A 23916-nucleotide genomic window follows, 5' to 3' on the forward strand; every position below is an offset into this window, starting at 1 on the left:
TCTATTAGTAAATAAAGTGTATCAGAGAGTTGATATAAGAAGCATATGGTAATAAGCAAGACTCTTAAAAATAAAAAACGTCTTCCTACTATTTTGTGATTTAGAAGGTGAAGAAATCAACTGCTATTAGTTAAAATCCTGTGCTTTTAGAGCCCCGACCATCATTAGCACATTAACTGAGGTTCTACCAAGTTTGCAGCCTTTCTTTCTCGCTTGGGCCCAGCAGGATCCACTTTGAATTTGCCTGCAATTTTCCAGGGGTGTAAAGTTGAGGTATGCGTAATTTGCAACCTTGTCTTGAGATCTTTGAGTATTACTAGCTAACAAATTGAGTTAATTTATTCTAACACCCAGGGAGACAAAGCTTCTCTTAGAATTTTTTCTCCAGTTCTTCCTATCAAACTAAGATACAGATGAAAGAACTTGACATGACCTTTACCATATTGAATTTTCATGGCAAATTTTTTTTTTTAATCACTGGAAAGCGAGCATAATTCAGATATTTCTCTGTGATCTCTTCATGCAAGCATACAAAATTGTTTAGGCCAATTATATCTACTTTTTTGGTTGTATTTCACAATCTCATTATATTTGTCATGATTAATTATAAAGATTTCAAATAATCCCCTGAAGTTTCTTGAGTAAACAGCAACAATACACAAAAAATGCTTAGAGTCTCTGGATTTACTAGATCAGAATCTCCGAAGAAGTTTTCTCTCACGGCAAGCAGTGAGATCTAGTTGATAGGTACCCATCTAAATGATTTCCTCCTTTAAGTACATTCCAATTATGTGCAATATTATATTTGTTGACATATTCTTTCTCTCAAAGAAAATCAAAGGTAAATCAAAATAAACCTCTCTTGAAACTTGCGTACATTAAGTAAATTTTGACCACTCTAGCTAATAAAGTTGTGGCTTAGTAAAATGTTAATTTGTTTTACTTATCTTAATGAAATAGGTATGTGTGGACCCTTGACCAAGATCGTATGTAGGTAGTATCTTTCTCTTATTGATTAAAAACAACAAAACTGCTCATATACGCCTAATAGCTGTCCCCTTCATTTTCTCTTATCTCATAGTTCTATATTTAAAAAATTGCTCTTAAAAACTTAAGCTATAATTGTATATTTAAAAATTAAGACTAAAATATTTTGCCTCAAAACACATATTAAATAAGCCATGCATACATTAGTATAGAGAGAGAAAAAAGTTTTAGGCAGAATATCATTTAATTTTAGTATAGGCAACATTAATCGCAAATTAAGCAATTTTTCAGAAGATTAAGAAATACAGTGCTGGCGCGTATAAGTGGAAAAGGGAATTAAAATTTGTTGCTTTTTCAATATTATCCTAACACTTGTTTCAATCATGCATTTGACTCTACTTTTACTTTTCTCTCTTATGCATGGTTGTGTGGTCTTACGTATGAACACAATCTAGAAGTCAGGGAAGACTGAACTTGATTCCAGACCTTGATATTAATTAGGTGTTTCACTTCTGGCCAGTTATTTAACTTCTCTAGGACTCACTTTCCTCTTCTATTCAGTGAGAATAATAATAAAACATATCTCTTAAAGCAGTGTAATAAAGTACTTAATTTGACAAATAGTAAGCACTTAATAAATTTTAGCTGTAACATTATTTTTCGAATTGATTTTAAATATGGCAAGATTATATGTCACATAAAGAGATGGATATAAACCCTATGTTTTAACTGTTTGATTTCAGTGACCTGTGATAATCTCTAACAGTTGAATATTTTCCTCAAACACACTAGAATAAGGTGCCATCATGTTCATTTTCCGTTATAAATGTTATTGTATTATTGTCCATCATTGAGGTGGCCTGTAAGTGTCCACCATTGTCACCACCCAATGCTGTTTATTCTTGTATTTCTTCCACCCTCCCAGAGCTGTGTTAAGGTGATTTCAGACCTGTCACTGCTTTAGTGTTATCTCTTACACACATAAACACACATACACCAACTACCCTTTCCTTCTAGGACCCTTTCTGGTGACTCATCCTTCATATTTCAGTGCTCCTTGGACTGTGTTTGCACAATTTAAATAAACTTAGAGAAAAATTAGATAGGCATTGATGTTATTTGGTACCCTTCATACTGGGAAAGAGAAGCAAAATATACTAGTATTTACTATTGTTCTTCTTTGGAAATATAAATATATCACCATTTTTTTTTCTCTACAGAAACCTATGAAAGAGACATATATTTCTTGGTACAATTTAATTATAACCAGGTGTGTATTCATGTCAGATCATTTATATGCAATTGCGTTGAACAATATGTGAAGTTTTATGCCATATTTTATATTTATTTTATATTTACATATTTTATACTTGCTATATAACATACCTCATTTGAAATATATAAGTAAATAATTTGCTATGCTATGAAATACATTTGGTTAACAGATATATATTTTTTAAAGATTTAATTGTTTTCCCAAATGAGGGGTTTAAATTGGGAATTGATTTTTAGAATTGATTTAGAATCTTTTTCTTTGGTCTTTATAGAACACTTTGATAAGCACTATATTGAAAAATGGTTACATAAACAGAACTGAAATGAGACTTGGATACATCGACATATGGGGGAAAGGAACGACTCCTGTTACGGAGGTTTATCTCACATATAATGAAAATACAGACTCAGTTCAGTTTACTGAAGAAGCAGACAAGGAGGTAAGTGACCTAAGAAAATATTGTTTTAAATGGAGCTATTCAAAAGATCTACATGGACTTCCTATATTTCTCAGCCCTAAAGAAACATAGTTATGGGTCAACTATGACCTTACTTGTTTATTCATTTTCATTAAACTTCCATATCTCCTCCCATATTATCATCCTTAGTAATCTGCTATACAAATCAACCTAATAGCATCTATTTTCTAATTATCCTGACATAATCAAAGCAAGATTAAATTTACATTAAACCTCTAAATCATTATTATCCCTATATAGTGAAGTGCCTCAAAACTTAATTTTTTTCAAAAATAAAATGTGTACATTTAAACATTTAATATGTCTTAGATAAAATATATTTGCAAATTCTTGGAAAATTAATAGAACTATCTATTAGCACCCGTGAATATTTGACATACGGGTGATGAAGATATGATTCCCACATTAAACAGAGAGTCAGGGTTCTTATGTTAAAGTCCCATTGCTGCCAGTAATTAGCTTTTTACTTTGAACAAATAATTTTAGACCTTCTTTTTCTCTCCAATTAAATAAGAATATGCAAGTAGACAATCTCTTAAGCTCCTTCCAATCCTAAATTCTGTGAACCTATGTCTTGTAAAGGTGGATTTCAAAAACATATGTTCTAGAAAACAGTTGTTATGTTTGATCCAAGTTTAAGGCTATGTCTGTCATCACTGCTAAAACTGTGTGAGAGTGTGTGCACATACCTATTTGTGTTTAAAGTTGGATAAAATACAGCTAGCTATTAATCAACCAATCACTTAAGGTGAATTTAATTTACAAAATAATCAGTTGTTTGACTGTCTTCAACTTAAAAGTATAATAATTGTGTCTTGAGGCTGGCTCAGTGGTGTAGCGGTTAAGTTCCCATGCTCCGCTTCAGCGGCCCAGGGTTCCCAGGTTTGGATCCTGGGTGCAGACCTATGCACTGTTTATCAAGCCATGCTGTGGCAGGCATCCCACATAAAATAGAGGAAGATGGGCACAAATGTTAGCTCAGGTCCCATCTTCCTCAGCAAAAAGAGGAAGATTGGCAACAGCTGTTAGCTCAGGGCTGATCTTCCTCACCAAAATATACATCTATATATAATTATTGTGTCTTGGACACAGTCTTAGATCCTCATGGATTTTATAGGATGTGAGAGCTGAACAGCACCTGAGAGGCCATTTCATCTAATTGAAAGTTAATACCTGTCCTGTTGTTACTGCTGTTTTGTAGGCAAGTGGGATTTCCCCTTTAATATGGAACTATATCTTAATTACTTCTCTGGCATTAAAATATTTTTATTTCTTTAAATTATATTGAGGTTGGGAAATTGGAATTTTGTGTATTTAATGTCCTTCTTTGGCAAAATAAAAGTTGATAACCCAGCATCTCACCCCCATCTTTCTTCTTTTTAAAATTTTACTGGTTTATAAAATTCCAAAGTAAGGGAACCAGAGATTTAGTCCAGTGGTCTTTTACAGCAAACCAAGAAACTGAGTCCCTAAAAAGAAAAATTTATTCCCCAGGAATAAATAGTCAATGGTTATCAGTCACAATCAGAAATCAATTAGGTTTTTTGAACTGCCCACTATTCAATCAGATCAAAAAAGGATGGTTTGCCTTATATATTTTCTTGCTCTTTGTTTACTACTACAATGGTGAAAAATAAAGCTCACAATTTTTGTTATAAAAATAAACTAAATACAGTCAGCTGAACAATGTCACATAAGATATTTTAACATATCCAGTATTATTTCAAGTTCCTTTTTACCAAATACGTGGCATAAAAACACACCATTTATAAAGAAAAGTTTGTTTCACTGCTTTCAAACACATTCACAAAGAATTTTAAGTATTAAAAAGAATTTTTTTACAATGTTTTATTACCTCAATGATTCCAAAAGAAGATATTAGTGTTAATTACTAACAACGGAGCAGTTCCTTCTAAGTGTATTTAAATAAAATAAATTTCCATGAGCACTTACTGTTTTCCAAACCTTTATAGATCTATGGGAAGAGGAGAGAGTGCTCACTTTCTTTCTTTATCCTGGTAGCCCTTCTTTATGAGTTTGGGAATTGTATGCAAAGGATGATTTAATTGCTCAATCGATACAAATTTTAAAACATTTTCCTAGTAACAATTATGCCTAGTTGCCTTTTGTTCAAGTATTAAAAGCCATATGATGTACTTGTTGCTTTTCATTTTTGATACAAAGGAATTAGGTTAGATTTTTGTGTAAGATGGGTCAGTTTCAAACCTGGCTAATGGATATTAAGAAAATTATTTAAGTTTTACCTTTTTTTTTTTTTTTGTGAGGAGATCAGCCCTGAGCTAACATCCGCCAATCCTCCTCTTTTTTTGCTGAGGAAGACGGCCCTGGGCTAACATCGGTGCCTATCTTCCTCCACTTTACATGGGATGCCGCCACAGCATGGCTTACCAAGCAGTACTTCGGTGCGTGCCCGGGATCCGAACCAGCGAACCCCGGGCCGCTGCAGCGGAGCGCGCGCACTTAACCGCTTGCGCCACCGGGCCGGCCCCTTAAGTTTTACCTTTTAAACTCTTCTACTATGAAACGTGGGAAATAAATCCTAAGATGCTGTGCTTTAGTGAAGAATAAATTTTATGAAGCCCCAAGGAAAGTGCCTGGTATTCAGTGAGCAGTAAAGGAATGTTGATTCTCTTCCTCTTCTCTTGCATATTTGATGATTGAATCCAAATTTTCTGAGCTAAGGCATAGAGAGTCATCTGAGTGTACTGCAGAAAACACAGCAATGGTAGGGTCTAATGAAATCATTATATCATAAAAATATTACAGATGAGGGGGCTGGCCCCCTGGCTTAGTGGTTGAAGTTCTACACACTCCACTTTGGTGGCCTGGGTTCGCTGGTTCAGATCCCAGGTGCGGCCCTACACCACTCATCCATGGCCATGCTGTGGAGGCAACCCACATACAAAATAGAGGAAGATGGGCATGGATGTTAACTCAGTGCTAATCTTCCTCAAGCAACAAAAGAGGAAGATTGGCAATGGATGTTAGCTCAGGGTGAATCTTCCTCACCAAAAAAAACCAAAAAAAATACACTATATATGTATATATGTATATATATATATATATATATATATATATATATATATATATATATATATATTACAGATGATTGTTTGACTACAGCTGCTTAATTGGTCACCTCCATAATTAGTACCTATATGGTCGAATCGAAATTCTCTCCAGTGAAAGAAAGTGACACTTACAAAAGTGAAATCATTGGCAATAAATTCAGTATCCTAAAGCTCTTTGAGACTGATGTAAAGAAAACATATTTCTAATCTAAATTTTGTGTGTTGATGACTGGATAATATTTGAGGGTGAGAGGTATAGAGATTTATTCAGTGCAGTTAGGAATAACTTCATATTTAGGAGTCATGAAGAAAGAGTAAAGTAATAGAGATTAAGATAGTTGATTAATAGACTTGGTTTTCCACTGTCTTTTAACAACCATTCTACCTCTCTGGAGTATATTTTCATCTGTGTAACGGGTGGATTGGGTGAGGATATTGCTAAAATGGTTGTGAACTCTCTGGAATAAAAATTCATCAAAATGAAAAAGAAAAACAAAGTATATTCTTTTTACTTCAAGAACATGTATTTATGGGCATAGTCTTTGTTAAGAAAACAAAAAACAACACAGTTCTGATTAAAAAATTAATTACCATTTTTCTTTGTATTTTTTTAGATATTAAATCTTGACCTGAGAGCGAATAATGTTTTTCTAGATGACCCAATAGAAATCAACTGGTCATGAAGATCATCATCAATTCCTGTTGTCAAAGGGAAATTAACACCTGGACCTCAGTCTCCCTGTACTTATAATTTTCCCTCTTCACTGGTTTCTTATGTTGTGTAAAATATGATTTTCATAACATCTATATAAAGTTATTGAACAGTGTACTTGATATTAATACTAATTTTATTATATTAATGTGGCCTGGATTCAATTTTTTTAACATATTTAGTAGGATTTAACTAGTTCTAGTTACTAAGTATCAGATAAAACTATAAACTAGTTACTAAATATATTTGTGTGTGACTAAGATATAATTAAAACAGGTGATTTTTTAAATTAAGTGAAATTTTTGTCTAGTTCTATACACAGTATTTTCTTTAATGTTTAGTAGATTTAAGTTATGCACCAACAGTTGTCATCGGATTTAATTATTTCTTAGTATGTACATTTAAATAAAAAAAAGAAAATAAAATGTACATAAAAGTATATAAAATGTGCATTTTTCTTTATTTTCCAAAACGAAATTGTCTTAGTGTGGGTTGCTGTAACAAATTACCATAGACTGAGTGTTTTAAACAATAAATATTTATTTCTTATAGTTCTGGAGGCTGAGAAGTTTGAGATCAAGAACTTGAGATCAAGTTTGATTTCAAACCAGCAGATTTGGTGTCTGGTGAGGGTCCCTCTTCCTGATTTTCTGAGAGCCATCTTCTCATTTTATCCTCACATGGCAGAGAGCAAAGTGAAAGGACACAAGTTCTCTGGTGTCTCTTATAAGACACTAATCCTATTCATGAGGGCTCCACCCTCATGACCTAATTACCACCCAAAGGTCCATCTCCAAATACCCTTACATTGAGGATTAGGAGTTCAACATATGAATTTGAGGGGAACATAAACATTCAATCCAGAGCAGAAATCCAAATATCTTTTCCTAGATTTGCTTTATATACAGAAGAAAAAATATTACCATCTATTCTATTTAGTTAGTTGAATAAATCATCCTAGCTCATTCATTCAGGTTGGAAGACTCTCTAAATCATGGTCTAAAATAGTATTCACTGATATTTTTTAACACTTAGGTTGCTTTGAATTTACTTAATCAACTAATATCTGTAACTTGGTGTAATTATTTTATAATTAAAAAAAAGAAAAAAAAAATTAGAGTATTGTTATAAAGGAATATTTAAGACAATTCATAACTCAGAGTACAAAGACCAAGAAAAACAATAATAGTGATAATGATGGCTATTACCAAAAAGACAAGAAATAACAAGTGTTTTAGAGGATGTGGGGAAAAGGGAACCCTTGTGCACTCTTAGTGGGAATGTAAATTGATGCAGCCACTATGGAAAACAGTATGGATGTTCTTCAAAAAATTAAAAATAGAACTACTGTATGATCCAGCAATTCCACTTCAGGGTACTTATCCAAAGAAAATGAAAGCATTAACTTGAAAAGATATATACATCCCTATGCTCATTGCAGCATTATTTACAATAGCCAAGATATGGAAACAACCTATGTCCGTTGATGGATGAATGGATAAAGAAATTGTAGTATATATACATATATACACACACACACACACACACAAAATGGAATATTATCTAGCTATCTAGCCATAAAAAGAATGCAATCTTGCCATTGTGACAACATGGATGCAACTTGAGGGCATTGTACTAAATGAAATGTCAGACAGAGGAAGACAAATACCATATGATCGCTCTTATATGTGAAATCTAAAAAAAAAAACACAAAATACTAAAGAAAACAAGCTCAGAAATACAGAGAACAGATTGGTAGTTGCCAGAGGCGGGTTGGGTGGCGGGGTGTGTGTGGCAGAAATGGGTGAAGGGGGTCAAAAGGTAAAAACTTTTAAAAAAGAAAAAAATTAGAACATTTTTATGATGGACTATTTAAGACAATTCATAACTCAGACTACAAGGACCAGGGAAAACTAATAATGATAATAATGACAATAGTAATGATAATAATAGCTGGCCCTGGTGATCTAGTCGTTAAGATTTGGTGTTTTTGCTGCCATGGCCCAGGTTTGTTTCCTGGTCAGGGAACCACACCACAGTGTCTGTTAGTTGTCACACTGTGGCAGCTGCGTGTTGCTGTGATGCTGAAAGCTATGCCACCAGTATCTCAAATATCAGTAGAGTCACCCTGGTGGACAAGTTTCAGTGGAGCTTCCAGACTAAGACAGACTAGGAAGAAGGACCTGGGCACCTATTCTCAAAAAATGTGGACATGAAAATCATATAAATAGCAGTGGAGCGCCAGAAGGTGAGAGGATGGCACAAAAAGACCGGGCAAGGTTCTGCTCTGCTGTCCACAGGGTCGCTAGAAGTCAGAATTGACCTGATGGCACTATCAACAAATGATAATAAGAACAATAAATGAGGTTTGTTTCCAAGAAATGTAGCAACTGAGGGGAACTGACAGATTACAAAGTGTAAAACCAGGTGCTGGCAAGGAATCTACAGTCACTACAGACGAGATTATAAATGAGTGCAGCCATTTTTGAAGAGCAATCATGCAGTATTTAGTAAAATTAAGTTTCTATGTTCCCTCTAACCCAGAGTTCCACTTTGTGGAGAAACTACTACTTGTTGTTGAGAAAGAAAATAATTAATCATTGACCACTGTTAGCTTGGAGTTGGCTTGGTTTTATTAGGCCATGATATTCTTCTGTTGGAAATAAACATTTTCACAGAACCCGGACATCAGTCAAGGTCATCCTGTAACTACAATGGAGCAAGACAAGACCAGACCACTCCATAATCATTTTGAGAACAGAAAATAAAAACACTCTCCGAATCACAAACATAGCAAACACCTGCTTCTCTGTGGTACTATGAGTGTCTTGCTTTTTTATGAATTGCAGCTTTAGTCCTATTTCATTCCTTCCACCTCCTAGAAAAAAAGTTACTAATATAGAAGGCATCAACTTTGACTATGATAGCAAAGAAGTGGAGATAGTGTCTGTCCTCGTAAAGCTCGTAATAACAGTAACTTTTTGGGGCCTAAGTCACTTTGTACCTAGAAATTTTGGTCTCTGATGAAATTAGTTAGAACATGTTAGCTTTAAATATAAAGCTAATTGAAGCAATGTGATTGTTACTACAGCAACTGTGTTTAGTTTTCAATGTCATAATTTATATATAAGAATGTGAAATCTTCTAGGTATATATTTTAAAAGAGAGTGATAAGTTACTTGTAGGTGTCCACATAAAAGTGAGTTTCCTATACTCGTCACTCCTAAACAACCTGAGGCCGTCTATGCCCCTGTTCAATGCCACTGCTATTTCTCCTTATAATACCTCTAACGGACACACTAACTTTCCCTTGTCTGGACAAGGACGAACTGACTTACCTTGGGGAACTTCAGGCTATCAAAACAACTTGCCACATACTAGTTTTCTATTGCTGTGTAACAAATTATCAGACATTTAGCAGCTTAAAACAACTCAGATTCATTATTTCACAATTTCCAAGAGTCAGGAGGTGAGTCATGGCTTAGCTGGCTCCTCTGCTCAGGATCTCACAAGGCTGAAATCAAGGGGTTGGCTGGGTTATGTTCTCACGCTGAGAGTAGACTGGGGGAAAATTTACTTCCAAGCTCACTTAGGTTGTTGGCAGAATTTATCTCCTTTCATCAGTAGGACTGAGGTCCTGCCTTTCAGTGATTGTCAGCTACAGGCCTCCCTCAGCTTCTAGACATTGCCCTCACCTCCTAGAGACCACCCACAGTCCCTTGCCATGTATGCTTCCTTAACATCGCCACTTCCTTAGTCAAAGCAGCAGAGAATCTCTGGAGTAAATCCGCCAGTAAGATAAAGTCTTATATAACATAACATAATCACAAGCGTTACATCCCATCAACTTTGCCATATTCTATTTATTAGAGTAATTGACAGGTCCCGTCCACACTCAAGGGGAGGAAATTACATAAAGGTGTGAATATCAGGAGGTGATGATTATGGGAGCCATCATAAATTCTGTCTGCTACACCCCAAACTTATCCATGTGCCAAACAGAGCACTTTCAAAAAGATAAAATAATTCCTGCCAGAAATAAGGATGCACCAAGGATTCTAAAAACCATAGACCAAAGACAACATTGTCTGTACCTAACAAACTGTTATAAGCATTATAAGGATCAATTAACAAGTATTTACTGAGTACCAACTACACATAAAGATGTGTAAGGCATCATGTTGGAATCTGGAACCAAATATCAGGTAGAGACAGAAACTTAACATGTGTCGACAATTAGTCTCTCCTTCTTTGGAAAGCCAACATATATTATCAACACTGAAAAAAATGTTCAAAATGAGTATTCTGCAATTAAAAACTGTTTCACTGAATATGTAATATGCTCAAATTATGATGTTTTATCTACCTAAAATAACTTTACTTGCTTTATGCTCTTGCCAGTGAGATAGTATGGTACAGATTCTACAGAATATAGAACAGTATAGACTAATGGCTTAGAAATGTTGCCTCTAAGAGCCCTAAATTCTCTGCAGAGCCTTCTCCACATAAATGAGGAGAGAGATTTAGCAGGCTAAGTCCTCTACCCCTTTCTCATTTCATCCATGTTAGCTCTGGTTTACGTGACTTATGCATTTGGCTACCCAATGAGCATAAAATTGGGAGTCAAACAGACTTGCGTTGGAATTATGGTGTGATGTGTAGTGAGTACTATCTGCTGCATAATCTTGGCTATCATCATTGTGCATATGTAGTGACTAGTGGTTGTATTTCAAAACACACAAGTTATCTGTATAAAATAGAAAATACACGATATTCTCTATCCTCCCTAGTGATTGACAAAAATCAATGTTACAAATCTGATTTAAGGACTAAGAAGATTAATTTCGTGATGATTACATCAGTGACATTACTTTACCATAAGAGTTAAAGAAGCCATACACAAAAGTAAACATATAATGTGATTGCAAGCATACAAAGATCAAAAAGCAGGCAAAACCCTGGATGGCAATAGAAGCTGTGAGAGCCGTAACCTTCACGGAGGTAGTAACCGCAGGGGCACAAGCGTGGTTTCTGGGTGCTGGTAACGTTCTTTTTCTTCACAAGGTGATTAGTTCCAAAGACGAATTCATTTTTTGGAAATTCATTTAATTTTACACTTATTTTTTGTATTTCTATATATGCATTTCAATAGTTTACTAACAAATTGAGGGATTTATCAGATGAGATGAATAGAAAGACGTTTGATGGTTTTGATTTAGTTTCTATATTTTCTTTCTTGGAGAAGTCTCTGTCTTATCACCTGAAAAAGGCCTGATCCATACATAATTCTCCATAACTATAATTGTTTTATCTAGGACAAAGATTAAATTACAGCACTAACTGTAGAATGTAGATACGGATATACTTACACTTGCTCCTAAAACCATATGACAACATACAACAAAATCCTGATAGACCTTTCTTTTTAGAAATCATTTTGCTCAAATATGTTTGTGTTTTCAGCTGATAGTCTTCTGCTGGTCTCTTTCTTCATTCTCTCTCTTGATGATCTTATTCATTCTCTTGGTTTCAAGTATCCTCTCAATGAGACCAACTATCACATCTGTATCACCCATACATTTTTCTGCTCAATTCCAAACTTGTGTTTCAATCTGCTTTTGGGGTATATTTTTTAAAATGCAGTTTTTTTATAGTAATGTAGTCACATGGCTCAAAAATCATAAAGCACATAAGCTGTGAAATTACTCTTTCAAATACTGGGCACTAACCACTCGTTTGCCCTCCAAGCAATGTTTCAGCTCCTTTCATAAACCACTGTAGACATTTTATACATATACGAGCAAATCTATTTATATAATCTTTTTCTACCACCACCACCCTTTAAGTTACACTAATGGGCAGACTGGTATGTCCTCTAGTCTTCTCAAACTCACACAATTATAAATTGAACATATAACATCTATAACTCACAAAATAAAGATCAGAAAGATGTTCCCAGGTCACAGAGTGCATATGTCCCCACGTTTCCCCCAAACAATCCCCCTTCCTAACTTTCTTTCATTGAGTAAGGCACAGTTCTGTACTCAGATACTTGAAAACCTTGACGTAATTTTTCATTTGATTAAAGTTTCTTCCATCTCATCCTCCCAACCTTGTCTGTTTTTTTGTACCAGTGTATTTGAAAATTTTGTCACTTCTTTTCTTTTTTATTTTGGTGAGGAAGATTAGCCCTGAGCTCACATCTGTGCCTGTCTCCCTCTATTTTGTACGTGGGATGCCGCCACAGCATAGCTTGATAAGTGGTGCGTAGGTCTGGTCAGGGATCCAAACCTGTGAACCCTGGGCTGCTGAAGCAGAGCATGTGAACTTAACCACTATGCCCCCAGGCCGGCCCCTGGCCCTTCTTTTCTTTACAATTACTGTCACCTAATTAAGATCCTCATTGCCTCAAGTCTAGGTAATTAACACACTTCTTAAGTAGCCTCTGTATCTTCAATCTTTTTGTCCTGTAATCTACCCTGAACACCACCTCCAGATAAATTGTTCTCAAACCCCATTTTCACAATTCCTTATTTCCTTCTCAGCATGCTTGGAAGATTCTCCATTTCTTTCTGAGAGAATTAAAGTCTAATGTCGCTAGCCTATCGTGAAATCTCCTGCAACCTGCGGAGAGACTAGGACACGTTGAAGTAAGGACAGTGCTGTGAAGCAGAATTCCTGTTATCAAACCCGTATTGTACAGTGCTACGTGTGTGATCAGAGGCTATATTGATAGCTGAAACATTTACTTTACGTGAGATACTCTACAAATATTATCTTAATTTTTCTTCATTAACATTTAATAGGTATGTAATATCATCATCTCCATTTTATAAATGAGGAAAGTAAGAAACAGAAAATTAAATAACTTGCCCAAGGTCGTGTATCTAGTACATGCTGGAGACAAAATCCATCTGACTCTATTTACTACACTCTTTGCCAATACACTATACAGCCTCACTTAAGCTTACCAATCCTCATTTTCCTCCTCTATACAATGGGGGTTAGCATGGTGCCTATTTCACTAGTTTATTGACAACATGAAAGGCACTTGGACTGTGCCAGACCACAGTAGCTGTGTGCTGCGAGATAGCTCTACATGTCTGAAACTGCACACTGTCTTTTGAGCTTGATTTTGAGAATACTCAGTTTTCATGACATTTTTAGGCCCTGTCATGTATCTTTTTACATCAATTAAAACATATTTCAACTTTCTCCAGTTAATTGTGTACCTTTTTATTTGATAATTATTAATATCTTGGCATGATCAATGAATTAATTCATCTATTTAACTGATATCTATCTTAAATTGAAATACAGTTATTCAAATTTTATGTCTTTTATTTACTATCAGATACAAAGCTTCTTTTGACAGAATTTTCTTATTGTTTTTTTCAATCACCAATTTTCTATAATTATGTCTTGCTATAAAAGGCATAATAAATATAGAATTGATCTTGAGTGATTTTGTCACGTTGCATCAACTACAACTGGTTTACCTGTGCTCATAATTTCTTTATATTTATCTACCCTATTTTAAATGAATGCCTATCATCTATTCAGAATATTCTTGCTTTCACACCTTTCTCTAGATTTGTCGTCTTTATAAAAAATTAGCTTTGTTTTATTAGTTTGTGGATGAAAACGTGATAAAATTAAATTTCGAAAAACACCTCTCTTAGACTTAAGGCAAAATTTTGTACTTGTTCAGAAGGTAATAAAGGGAAAAATCTACTCAAAATAAACAAATAAATGTGTTTTTATAGTATTTAAATTATTCAACAAAATTTTCTTATAAAAATGACAATAGGACTATCAAATGCTAAAAAATAATTTTAATCTTATATACACTTGAAAATTCTTTATCTATTGTTTAGCACTGAAAATAGTGCTATTATGTTGTTCAGCATTACTTTATATTTTGACGGTGAGAAATAATTTCAAAGGTACTAACTTCCACTGCAAAGCTCTATTCATTACATATTTTGTACGTTCCTCTGCGTACTGTTACTATCCTGAAAGCAGAAGAATGCATATAAATGCCGAAAAAGTGAATTTCCAATATTAACCTATATAACAGAATATAGTAGACCCCTAAATTAGGCTTCTATAATTATGCTTTAGGGTTAGTATGTGTGAATAGAAATTTCTTTATACCTGGTTCATTTCTGAAGATGAACTCTGCTATTAGCTATTCTAAATATAATCTGCCAACATGGCATTGAATTTAGTGAATTTGGCCATCTTGGGAAATATTGACGTTGCTTTTTTCATTTTTCATATTGAACTCTGATAAAATCTAGGATGATTGTGAGATGTGGGCCTCTCTGAACTGCAGGGAATTGGGAATTGGTCATAGGGAGAATAATTTAGAGTTATTTCCAAGTCTTCCAGACACTGGATTTTGGACAGTTCCAAAATGAATTGATAGACTCCTATTGTAACAGCTTCGGCAGTCAACTTTGATTAATATAGATATTTTTGTCTAAGGTTGTTAGATTCTTTCAGATTGCAAGAGACTGACTCAGGCAATGGGCTTTATTGTATACAGAGGAAGGTAAGATGCACAGGTAAATAGGAGAGCACAGGAAAAAAGAAGAGAGAGCAGGCAGGCTCATTAGAGAATTAGCAGCTTTAATAGTCTGCCACTCTCCCCCACTTCTGTATGACGATCTTTCTACAGACACTACCAGTGACTTTTCCAACTTTTGCTTCTGCTTACCCATGACTTCTGTGTTCCATCTTCTCTCTACATTTCTTGGTTTCAGTTCCAAAGAAAAATGGCATTACCTTTGTTTTGTTCATCTGTTGCTATGTAAAATGTCACCCCAAAATTTTATGATTTAAAACAATAATTTTATTATTTTTCTTGGTTTTATGAGCCTACATTGGGTGTGTCATGTGAGTGTCAGATGTCCACTGGTACTAGAGTCATTTGAAGTCTCAATGGCTGGAAATCCAAGATGACATTTTCACTTACATTTGGTGTCTTGTTGTTTATCCTCATGGCCTCTTTCTACAGTAGAGTTGCTTGGACTTCTTATGTGGAAGCTCAGAGCTCCAAGAGGCGGGAAGTGATACAACAAGTAAAAACAGTCACAGACCAACCCAGATGCAAGGAGATGAAGGAATAGACTCTCTCCATGGAGGAGTGGCAAGATAATGGCAGCATCTTTGTAGACAAGCTGCCAGATCTGTGAGTTCTATATTCTTTTCCTTCAGCTTCTCTTTTCTATCTTTTGCCTCATTGTTGGTATTGAAAATCTTCTTTGTCTTTCCAGTATTAATTTCACTGGGATTTTTATTTAGAGAAATTGTTTTATTTATATATATTAAGCAAGATTCCACTATTAGCAAATTAATTAGTAGTCTATATATCTATCAATCATTCCACAAAAATATAAAAGTAAAAGAGGCAATTCTGTGGAAATTAAATCTAAGCTATGTAAATATCGTGCACATTTCTGTTTTACTCTAAATTTGTCCCTCATGTGCAACGTGGAATTGTCATATCCAATGTATTTTCCTCTGATTAGCAAGTCATTCAAATGGCAAATTTTTATTTGACATAAATATAAATAGTGGTTGGTGGGGCAATAGATTAGAAAGAAATAGGATTTTTAATTAGTAAAAAAAGAGAAAATAGCTTTTTTTTTTTCATAGATTTAAGAAAGTCGTGTTAGGTGAGGAGAAATCCAAGAATAAGGGAGGGGCAAACTAACTGGTATCGTGCTCTCAGCAGGGAACAAAATATGTTAACCTAGTGGATTTGAAGTTAATATTTTTTCTTACACTAAAGGAGCGAGTATGACCGCACACCGCACACAAAGGACTCTCTCCCTGGGAGATCTTTTGGTTCAACGAGACAGGAAATGTCGAGCTTCACCTTTTGAGCTTGCAAGTTTGCAGAGGAGATTAAGGTGCTTTTATCTTTGGGTCATTACAATTTTATACGGATGCATGTTTCAAAATTAATATAGCCTTCATCACATTAGGGGAAATGAAATATTTTATTAAGCCGTAATATGTTTTAGTTTTCAGGATAGAACTTTTAGATTCCAGAGAGTGAACGAAATGGCGAGCTAATCAGTAAACAAATCCTCTCACAATCTCCTCTCACAACTGAGAGCATGTGTGGCATCCTATGGTTACTGAGTACTAGGGTTTGCAGTTGCTCGACTATTCATATATTTTTCTTAATTTTTACATCCTTTAAAATATATGTTTTGCCTTTTCTCAAAATTTAAATATTTTTCACCTTATATTTTCTTTTAATAAAGTTGTTCTTTCTATTCCAAGACCAAAGTTCAGAGAAATCGTTTGAACTGTGTTTTTTTATAAAATGCTTTTTCTTCTTCTTGTCTGTTTTTGTAGCTCCTCATCAAATTCTTAGATATTTCTATAATTCTGGAAGTTCTCTGGACAGCTGGATATACGTTTGCTCCTTTTTAAAACTTGACATATCATGTAGGACTTGAAATGATCAGCCTTTTGATCAAATAATTATTCCCTTCACCATTCAGGGCTTTCACATTTTATTGCTGATTTACTTTCCTGCCAAATGTCCGGTTAAGCTTTTCCTCCTATGACATATCATGTTATTCATGTTTTTCAATGTCACGGTGGTAAATATTTTAAGGCTCTTTGATGTAACTTTCTGTTTACTATAGATACGAATATTGGCTTACTTTTGAGAGTATGTAGTGACCACTTACTAACATCATTTTACTTTAAAAATGAGACTGTAATAAAATGTTAACTGGAAAAGAAAACGTATTACTGTACTTTTGCCCCATTGTCACTCTGGACTTTGTACTTATTATCAACTGGTATCATATTTCTTGTTAGTAAGTCTGGAAAAAAATTCTAGCTCACCCAGATGAAATTTATACTTTAAATATATGAATATGGTATAATACAGAAAAAGTTACAATCACAATATATGATAATTATTTGGGAAAATAATTATCTAGAAGTATAATAAGATTAAATATCATTTACCATATGTTAACCCTTAAATTTTGTCTGAAGCGTTCAGTTAAAATGAGAAACTTATTATCAATACATTGTGGTTATTGTAAGGCAAATTCCTGAGAATTTGGAAGTAAAATTGTCTCTAAAATCAACATGCTAGGTCTCAGAGCAAAAATATGTAAATTAACCCTAGAGATATTCCACATCCCTCAATCGTTCACTACATCTTTTTCCCTGTCACAGATCTTTACTTCTCCACCTCCTAACCCTCCTCTGAGCCTTAAGATATTCCATCTTCACAGTCAGTGAACGCCCGGATCCTCAACTTCTCCAAATATTCCCTCAAGACATTTTGTTGTTCTTTCTTGAAGCCTGGCAGATCCCAGATGCCACTGCTTTTCTGGCTATTTGTTATTTCAAACTTCACATCCTTAAGCTTCTGGCCAGATCTCTCCCATGGGCTTCACACCCATGTATCCAACACTTACCTTTTCAGCAGTTCTTTGCACATCTCTCAAGCACCTCAAATGGGAAATTTGCAAAACTGAACTCATTTTTGCCCACCTCCCCAACTCCACTTTAATTGCCAAAAGAGCTCTTCATCCATTCCTTCTTATTTGAGAATATGACCCCACCATTTGCCCAGTAATTTATGCCAAAACTTTGAGGGTCATCTTTGACAGTGGCTTCTCCTTTATACCCCAGATCTAATGTTACCAAATCCCGTCAATTCTATGTCCTACATCTTTCCTGTTACCATCTGCTCTCCATTTCTCCTGCTATCATTACAGTATAAGATTATATGTTATGGCTTCTACTCCACTAATTAGTCTACCTCCCTCAATTTCCTCAATTCTTGCCCTCTCCCTATCTATTTTCTTTACAGAAGACAAAGTGATTTTTAATAAAAACACAAAGAAGTATATTATGACCATGCTATTCATGAATCTCTTCTCTTTGCTCTTAGGGTAGAAATAAAGCCTTAGCCTGAGCCCAGGGGCCTTCCTGATCTGGTGTAGATCTAGCTCTGCACATTTACCTTGTGGCACACTCTCCTTCACTTTCCCTGCTTCAATTGCACTCACCCTCTTTGAGTTCCTAGAAATGCCATACTTCTTCCCACCGAGACACTTGAACATACGCTTCCCTTTGGACACTTCTTGTTTTCCAGGTAATGGCACATTTAGCTCCCTCACCTCCATCAGGTCTTTGCCAAGCATCACCTTCTCAGTGAGGTTGTCCCTGACTGCAGCCCTGCACTCCCTCTCCTCTTTCCATGGTCCATCTTTAGCACTTATTACCGTAAGACACACCGTGCATTTTAGTTACATATTGGTGTGTGACCCGTCTCCCCACCCCCAGAATGGGAGTGCGTGGAGAGCAGGGCTTTGTCTTCCTTGCTCATTGCCTATCCCTAACTCCTAGAAGAACGCCTGTCAGTGAGTAGCCACTCAATAAATATTTTTGGAGAAGTTGATTGATCTTATTTAACTCTCCTGACGACACTTGAAGTTTATATTTTTACCTCTATTTTAAAAATGAAGAAGCTGACTGTTAAGGTCAGGCAGCAAGAAAGCGGCAGAGCAGGGTTAGAATCTCAGCTGTTTGGCTACAAAGTATTGTGGTTTGATGCCCTAAGATGCAGAAGAGAAAATGTTTCCTCTAATAAAATGGTTATTACTTAACATGGACATTCCTGGGGCACTCCATTTCTCGGTTTCTGTCTATTTTAAACGATGTATCTTATAAGGAAACAGAAATCAGTATTATTTACCTTGGCACTGAAGGGTTTCTGCATTTAGTTAGTCATGTATGTGGTAAAATTTAGCTGACTCGAGGAACGTTCTCACCTGTATGAAACATCAAAATACAGGAAACATTTCATTTGACACACTAAAAATACGAGTGCTTCCTTTTTCAGTTCAACACATTCTAATAGGTGTAATTTGTTTTAAAATAGGATTCCGAAATGTGTTTTATGTCTTCAAAAATCAACTTTTAAAATCAGCTTTTTGATGCTGGCCTGGTGACATATTGGTTAAATTCTCGTGGTCTGCTGTGGTAGCCCTGGGTTCGCAGGTTCGGATCCTGGGTGCGGACATGCTCACCATACATCAAGCCATGCTGAGGTGGCGTCCCACATAGAAGAGCTACAACTCTACAACTATGATATACAATATGTACTGGGGCTTGGGGGAGGCGATAAAAAAGATAAAAAAGAGGAAGATTGGCAACAGATGTTAGCATAGGGCTATTCTTCCTCAAAAATAATAATAATAAAATCAGCTTTTCTATAAAAAGAACAAAATTTTCCTTGCTAGGAACAATGTTATAAAATGAAAACTTTGGAAACCACATACTACATTCTTTATTTATAATAGGGAAATCCCTACAAATACTCAAACACTGCCACAGCTACCATCGCAAAAATCTACCATAGCAAATACATTATTTCTTTGGAAAATCTTGGTATGTTTGCTCAAACACAAGACCACAGTTCAGACAGTCATCTAGTTAAATGTTGGTGATCTGAAACCTCAAGCTTTGGTCTAGTGTAATACCCAGTTGTGGTAAGCAGAATAATGGCCCCTCTAAAGATATTCACGTCCTAATCCCAAGAACCCATGCATATGTTAGGTTACATGGGAAGGAAAATTAAGGTCGCAGAAGAAATCAAGGTTTCTAATCAACTGACCTTGAGATGGGAAGATTATCTGGATTATTTGAGTAGTCCTCATGTAATCACAAGGATCCTTATAAGTGGAAGAGAAAGGCAGAGGAGAGTCAGTATTGGTGATGTGATTGGTTATTTTTGGCTTTAAAGAGGGAAGGGAGGAACAAGACAAGAAACACATGCAACTTCTAGAAGCTAAAAAAAAAAAGAAAATGGATTTTCACGTGGAGCCTCCAGAAAGAATGCAGCTCTGCCGACACCTTGATTATAGCTGGTGAGTCTCATTCAGAACTTCTAACCTCCAGAAGTGTAAGATAATAAACTTGTGTCATTGTAAGCCACTAAGTTTGTGATTATTTTGTTACATCAGCAGTAGAAAACTAATACACCGATATGTAAGGTAGTGCATCGAATGACACTTAGAACTGCTGTTTTGATATACAGAGCTTTTGAATCAGTAAGTAGTATTTTAGAAGAGAAACAATAATAATGTATATATTGGAGTTAAGTCTGTAACCCTGCTTCAGGGAGATGCCTGATCACCACAGGCAAAACCACATCTACTTTCTGAAGATGTCCATATACCACCACAGGGTTGTCACCGTGGAAGAAGGTCTTCTCTTCTGGGTTTTATGTCAAACATAAGCTCTCCTAACAGGAGCTCTTTGTCAAGAAACTGGGAAAGGTTTACAGGCCTAATGCCCCTGTGGTGAGAATTTAGAAGGACAAGCATTATTGGGAACATTATCTATATGACTTTGGGCAAACTATGTAATTATTTTCATCTGTAAAGAGGGATAATAATAGTATCTACCTTATATATTTGTAAGGATTAAAGGAAATGACCCTTGGAAATAATTTAAAGAAAGTCGGATCCACAGAAAGAGCTTAATTAACATAGCTATTCTTGTCTGAATTTCAGCAGGAAAATATTAAAATAATAATATGTGCAAGAGTCAGGTGGGTGTGGATTTAAATCCTTAATATTGTATCATTTACTGATTGTATACATTTACTAAGTTACTTAATCCTTTAACTCTTCCTTTCTTCAACTATAAAATGTAGACACAGTCATCTATGAGATAACACACGGCTGGCACATTAAATGATCAATAAACTGAAGTCAATGTTATTATTAGTAATTATTTTATCACAAATAATAAATTTAAATTGAATAAATATCTTCTGATTACATGTTAATTTGTCTATCAACAAATGAGAGCTGAAAATAAAATATAGAAATGTGAAGCAGTGTGTTTACACTGTAAGTCCAGCTTTATCTTCAGAAGAGATGTAACAAGAGATAATTCATGGAGAGCATTTTCTTCCTACTCCCATCCCAGTCAAAAACGAATTGTATAAGAAACTCAACTGATTTGAAACCTGGGCTTTCTACTATATTTAGAGCCTGATAAAAGCACACAATAAAAATAAATCATCTTTATAATGCCTATAAAATATTTTAAAGGTATTAGAAGGGGTTTCTGTTATTTTCAATTAATTATCTATTATTTAAGTAAATATAGTGCATTGTCATTCTTTAAATCAAGCAAAGCAGAAAATTACAAAGAGAAAAATTTTAAATGACTCCAAATTACACCACCCAGAAATGACTGTTCTTTACGTTTGATGATACTATTCTAAAGATCTCAGTATTTATACATACAGAAAAACACCAAAAATTGTTTTTGATTGAATATTTCATTTTTAGTGTTAATATTGGAGCATAAAAATTCCAATAGCTTTTATACTCTTCTTTCTGTTCTTCTTATACATTTTAAACTAGTATTATCTTAGAAAAATATATAGAATTATAATTATAGGGGTTACAACACTATGGTTTCATTTGAAGTGTTATTTTATAATGATCTGCTTAGATTATCTTTAGGAAAGTGTTAGAAAAGATGACTAAGATTTTATTCTTTTACTTGCATGACAAGAAAACAAAAATCACTTTCTTTTTAACTTTGATTTCACCTTCTAATGATCATACAACTACTGTTTTCCTATACAGCAGTTTTTGTTGTTGTTGTTATTTTCAGGGAAGAGTTTATTTATTTCTTATCTTTAGTAGGAACTAAAAATCTGTAAGCTCATCACCAGGATTCAAATTTTCAAATTTTATACATACAACGAAAATTTTAGGTCACATCCTTCAGCCCCACATTAAGGTAATTGAAGGAGCAGACACAAGTGGAGGAGAGGGAAACTGCATTGAACTTTTGATGTGTAAGTAACTTTTGTGTAGTAAGCTAGGCTCAATTCCCAGATATATGCCCCCCTTCTGCATGTAAGACTTCCAGCATGTGTATGAGTGAAATTTCTTTCACTGTGAAGTTGCACATTACCATGCCATAGACTTTCTGAGTCATTCATGTATTGTCCAAACCAAGAATGCAAATGAAAGATTTTATGGCATTTCATTTTGGATATTTATATTTGCACTTCTGGCTTAAATTTCAAGAAGTTGCTTTGAATTATGTAAAGAAGGCTATAACTCTGACTTTTCAGACTGCTTGAGAAAAATAAATGCACTCTTGGTGACCTGACAAAAATCATTCTCCTGAGTTTGCAGGATGGCTGGGCAGGGTCCAGTGCTTGGCTAGTTCAACAAGGCAGTACTAACTTGTGTCTACATGTACTGATTTCTCTGAATCACCATGGGCACAGCGGCCTACTTTCTTCTTACTAGAGACCTCAAAAATGTGCATTTAAATTTTAGCATTGTAAACTTTCAGATAAATTTATTATTGTGCTTAAGAATAGAGTCTGTTAGCTTTGAGATTAATAATATCTAGATGTTTTGAATTTTTATAAACCATTTTGACATAATTGCACTACAAGCTGAATTTCATAGAAATGAGAATTTCAGTGATGTAAAGAATTGCAGCACGAAGATGATCCATCACCAGGAGCCCAGCATCAAAAGGAACAGCGGCAGTGGAGAAGAGCTGGCTGAGCAGATGCCCACGTGCTTTTCTTGTGCAGCTTGACAACTGGGAAGATGGTAGTGCCATAAACTGAGATTTTGGGATGATAAGGTAGGAAAATTCCAGAATATGGAAGGAGAGTTGTGAGACAGATAAATCAGCAGGAATTTGCTAAAATTAGAAAACTATTTTTTTTTTCTTGATGTGAAAGGAAGGAGAAAATCAGGTAGAAAGTGGTCAAGCATCTTGCCCAAAGCCCTGCAGCTGGAAGTAGTGAAGTTAAATATTCTAACCCAGATCTTTCTGGCTCAAAATCAGTCTCTTACTCAGTATACTGCTTAAAATCATGTATGTAAAGGAAATAACACCTCAGTGGCAAATAACATAAGGAAAACAATGGACTAAGGACAGAACTCTGGGAAAGACCAACATTTAACACTTGAGAGAATAAAAGAAACTTATGAAGATCATTTAGGATTGGCATGGGTGATATGAAAAAGCAGAGAGTGGGATCTCCTGAAGTCAAAGGGAGTTAACAACCCCACATTGAAATGAGAAAAAACACCAGAGAGATGCAGGAGATAAGAAAATAAAGCATTTTATCCAACTTCAATAATGAAAAGGTGTAGAGTAGTGTGGGGAAAAAAAAGATGAAGTGAGAACCAAAAGCTGCAGTGCAGTCCAAGCTCGTCACTAACTTCCCTGAACCTCAGCATTTTCAAACCCAGACGAGCAGTTGACAGACAAACCACACTGGTTGTCCTTACCAAATGCATAAGAAGCCAGGAAGAAT

The 23916-nt window shown here is 35.1% G+C and overlaps 1 protein-coding gene across 1 annotated transcript in view; it reads left to right on the forward strand.

Annotated features, from left to right (window-relative positions):
- SI (sucrase-isomaltase) overlaps window positions 1-6795 on the forward strand; it is a 91737-nt gene extending 84942 nt beyond the window's left edge. The window contains exons 45-47 of the mRNA XM_058556418.1: window positions 2208-2257; window positions 2535-2702; window positions 6448-6795. Coding sequence (XP_058412401.1) covers window positions 2208-2257; window positions 2535-2702; window positions 6448-6516 — 287 coding nt within the window. The 3' untranslated portion in view covers window positions 6517-6795. The remainder of the gene's footprint in view (window positions 1-2207; window positions 2258-2534; window positions 2703-6447) is intronic.
- The last annotated feature ends 17121 nt before the right edge of the window (window positions 6796-23916 follow it).

The sequence above is a fragment of the Diceros bicornis genome, chromosome 15 (assembly GCF_020826845.1).
Source record: "Diceros bicornis minor isolate mBicDic1 chromosome 15, mDicBic1.mat.cur, whole genome shotgun sequence".
Lineage (NCBI taxonomy): Eukaryota > Metazoa > Chordata > Mammalia > Perissodactyla > Rhinocerotidae > Diceros > Diceros bicornis.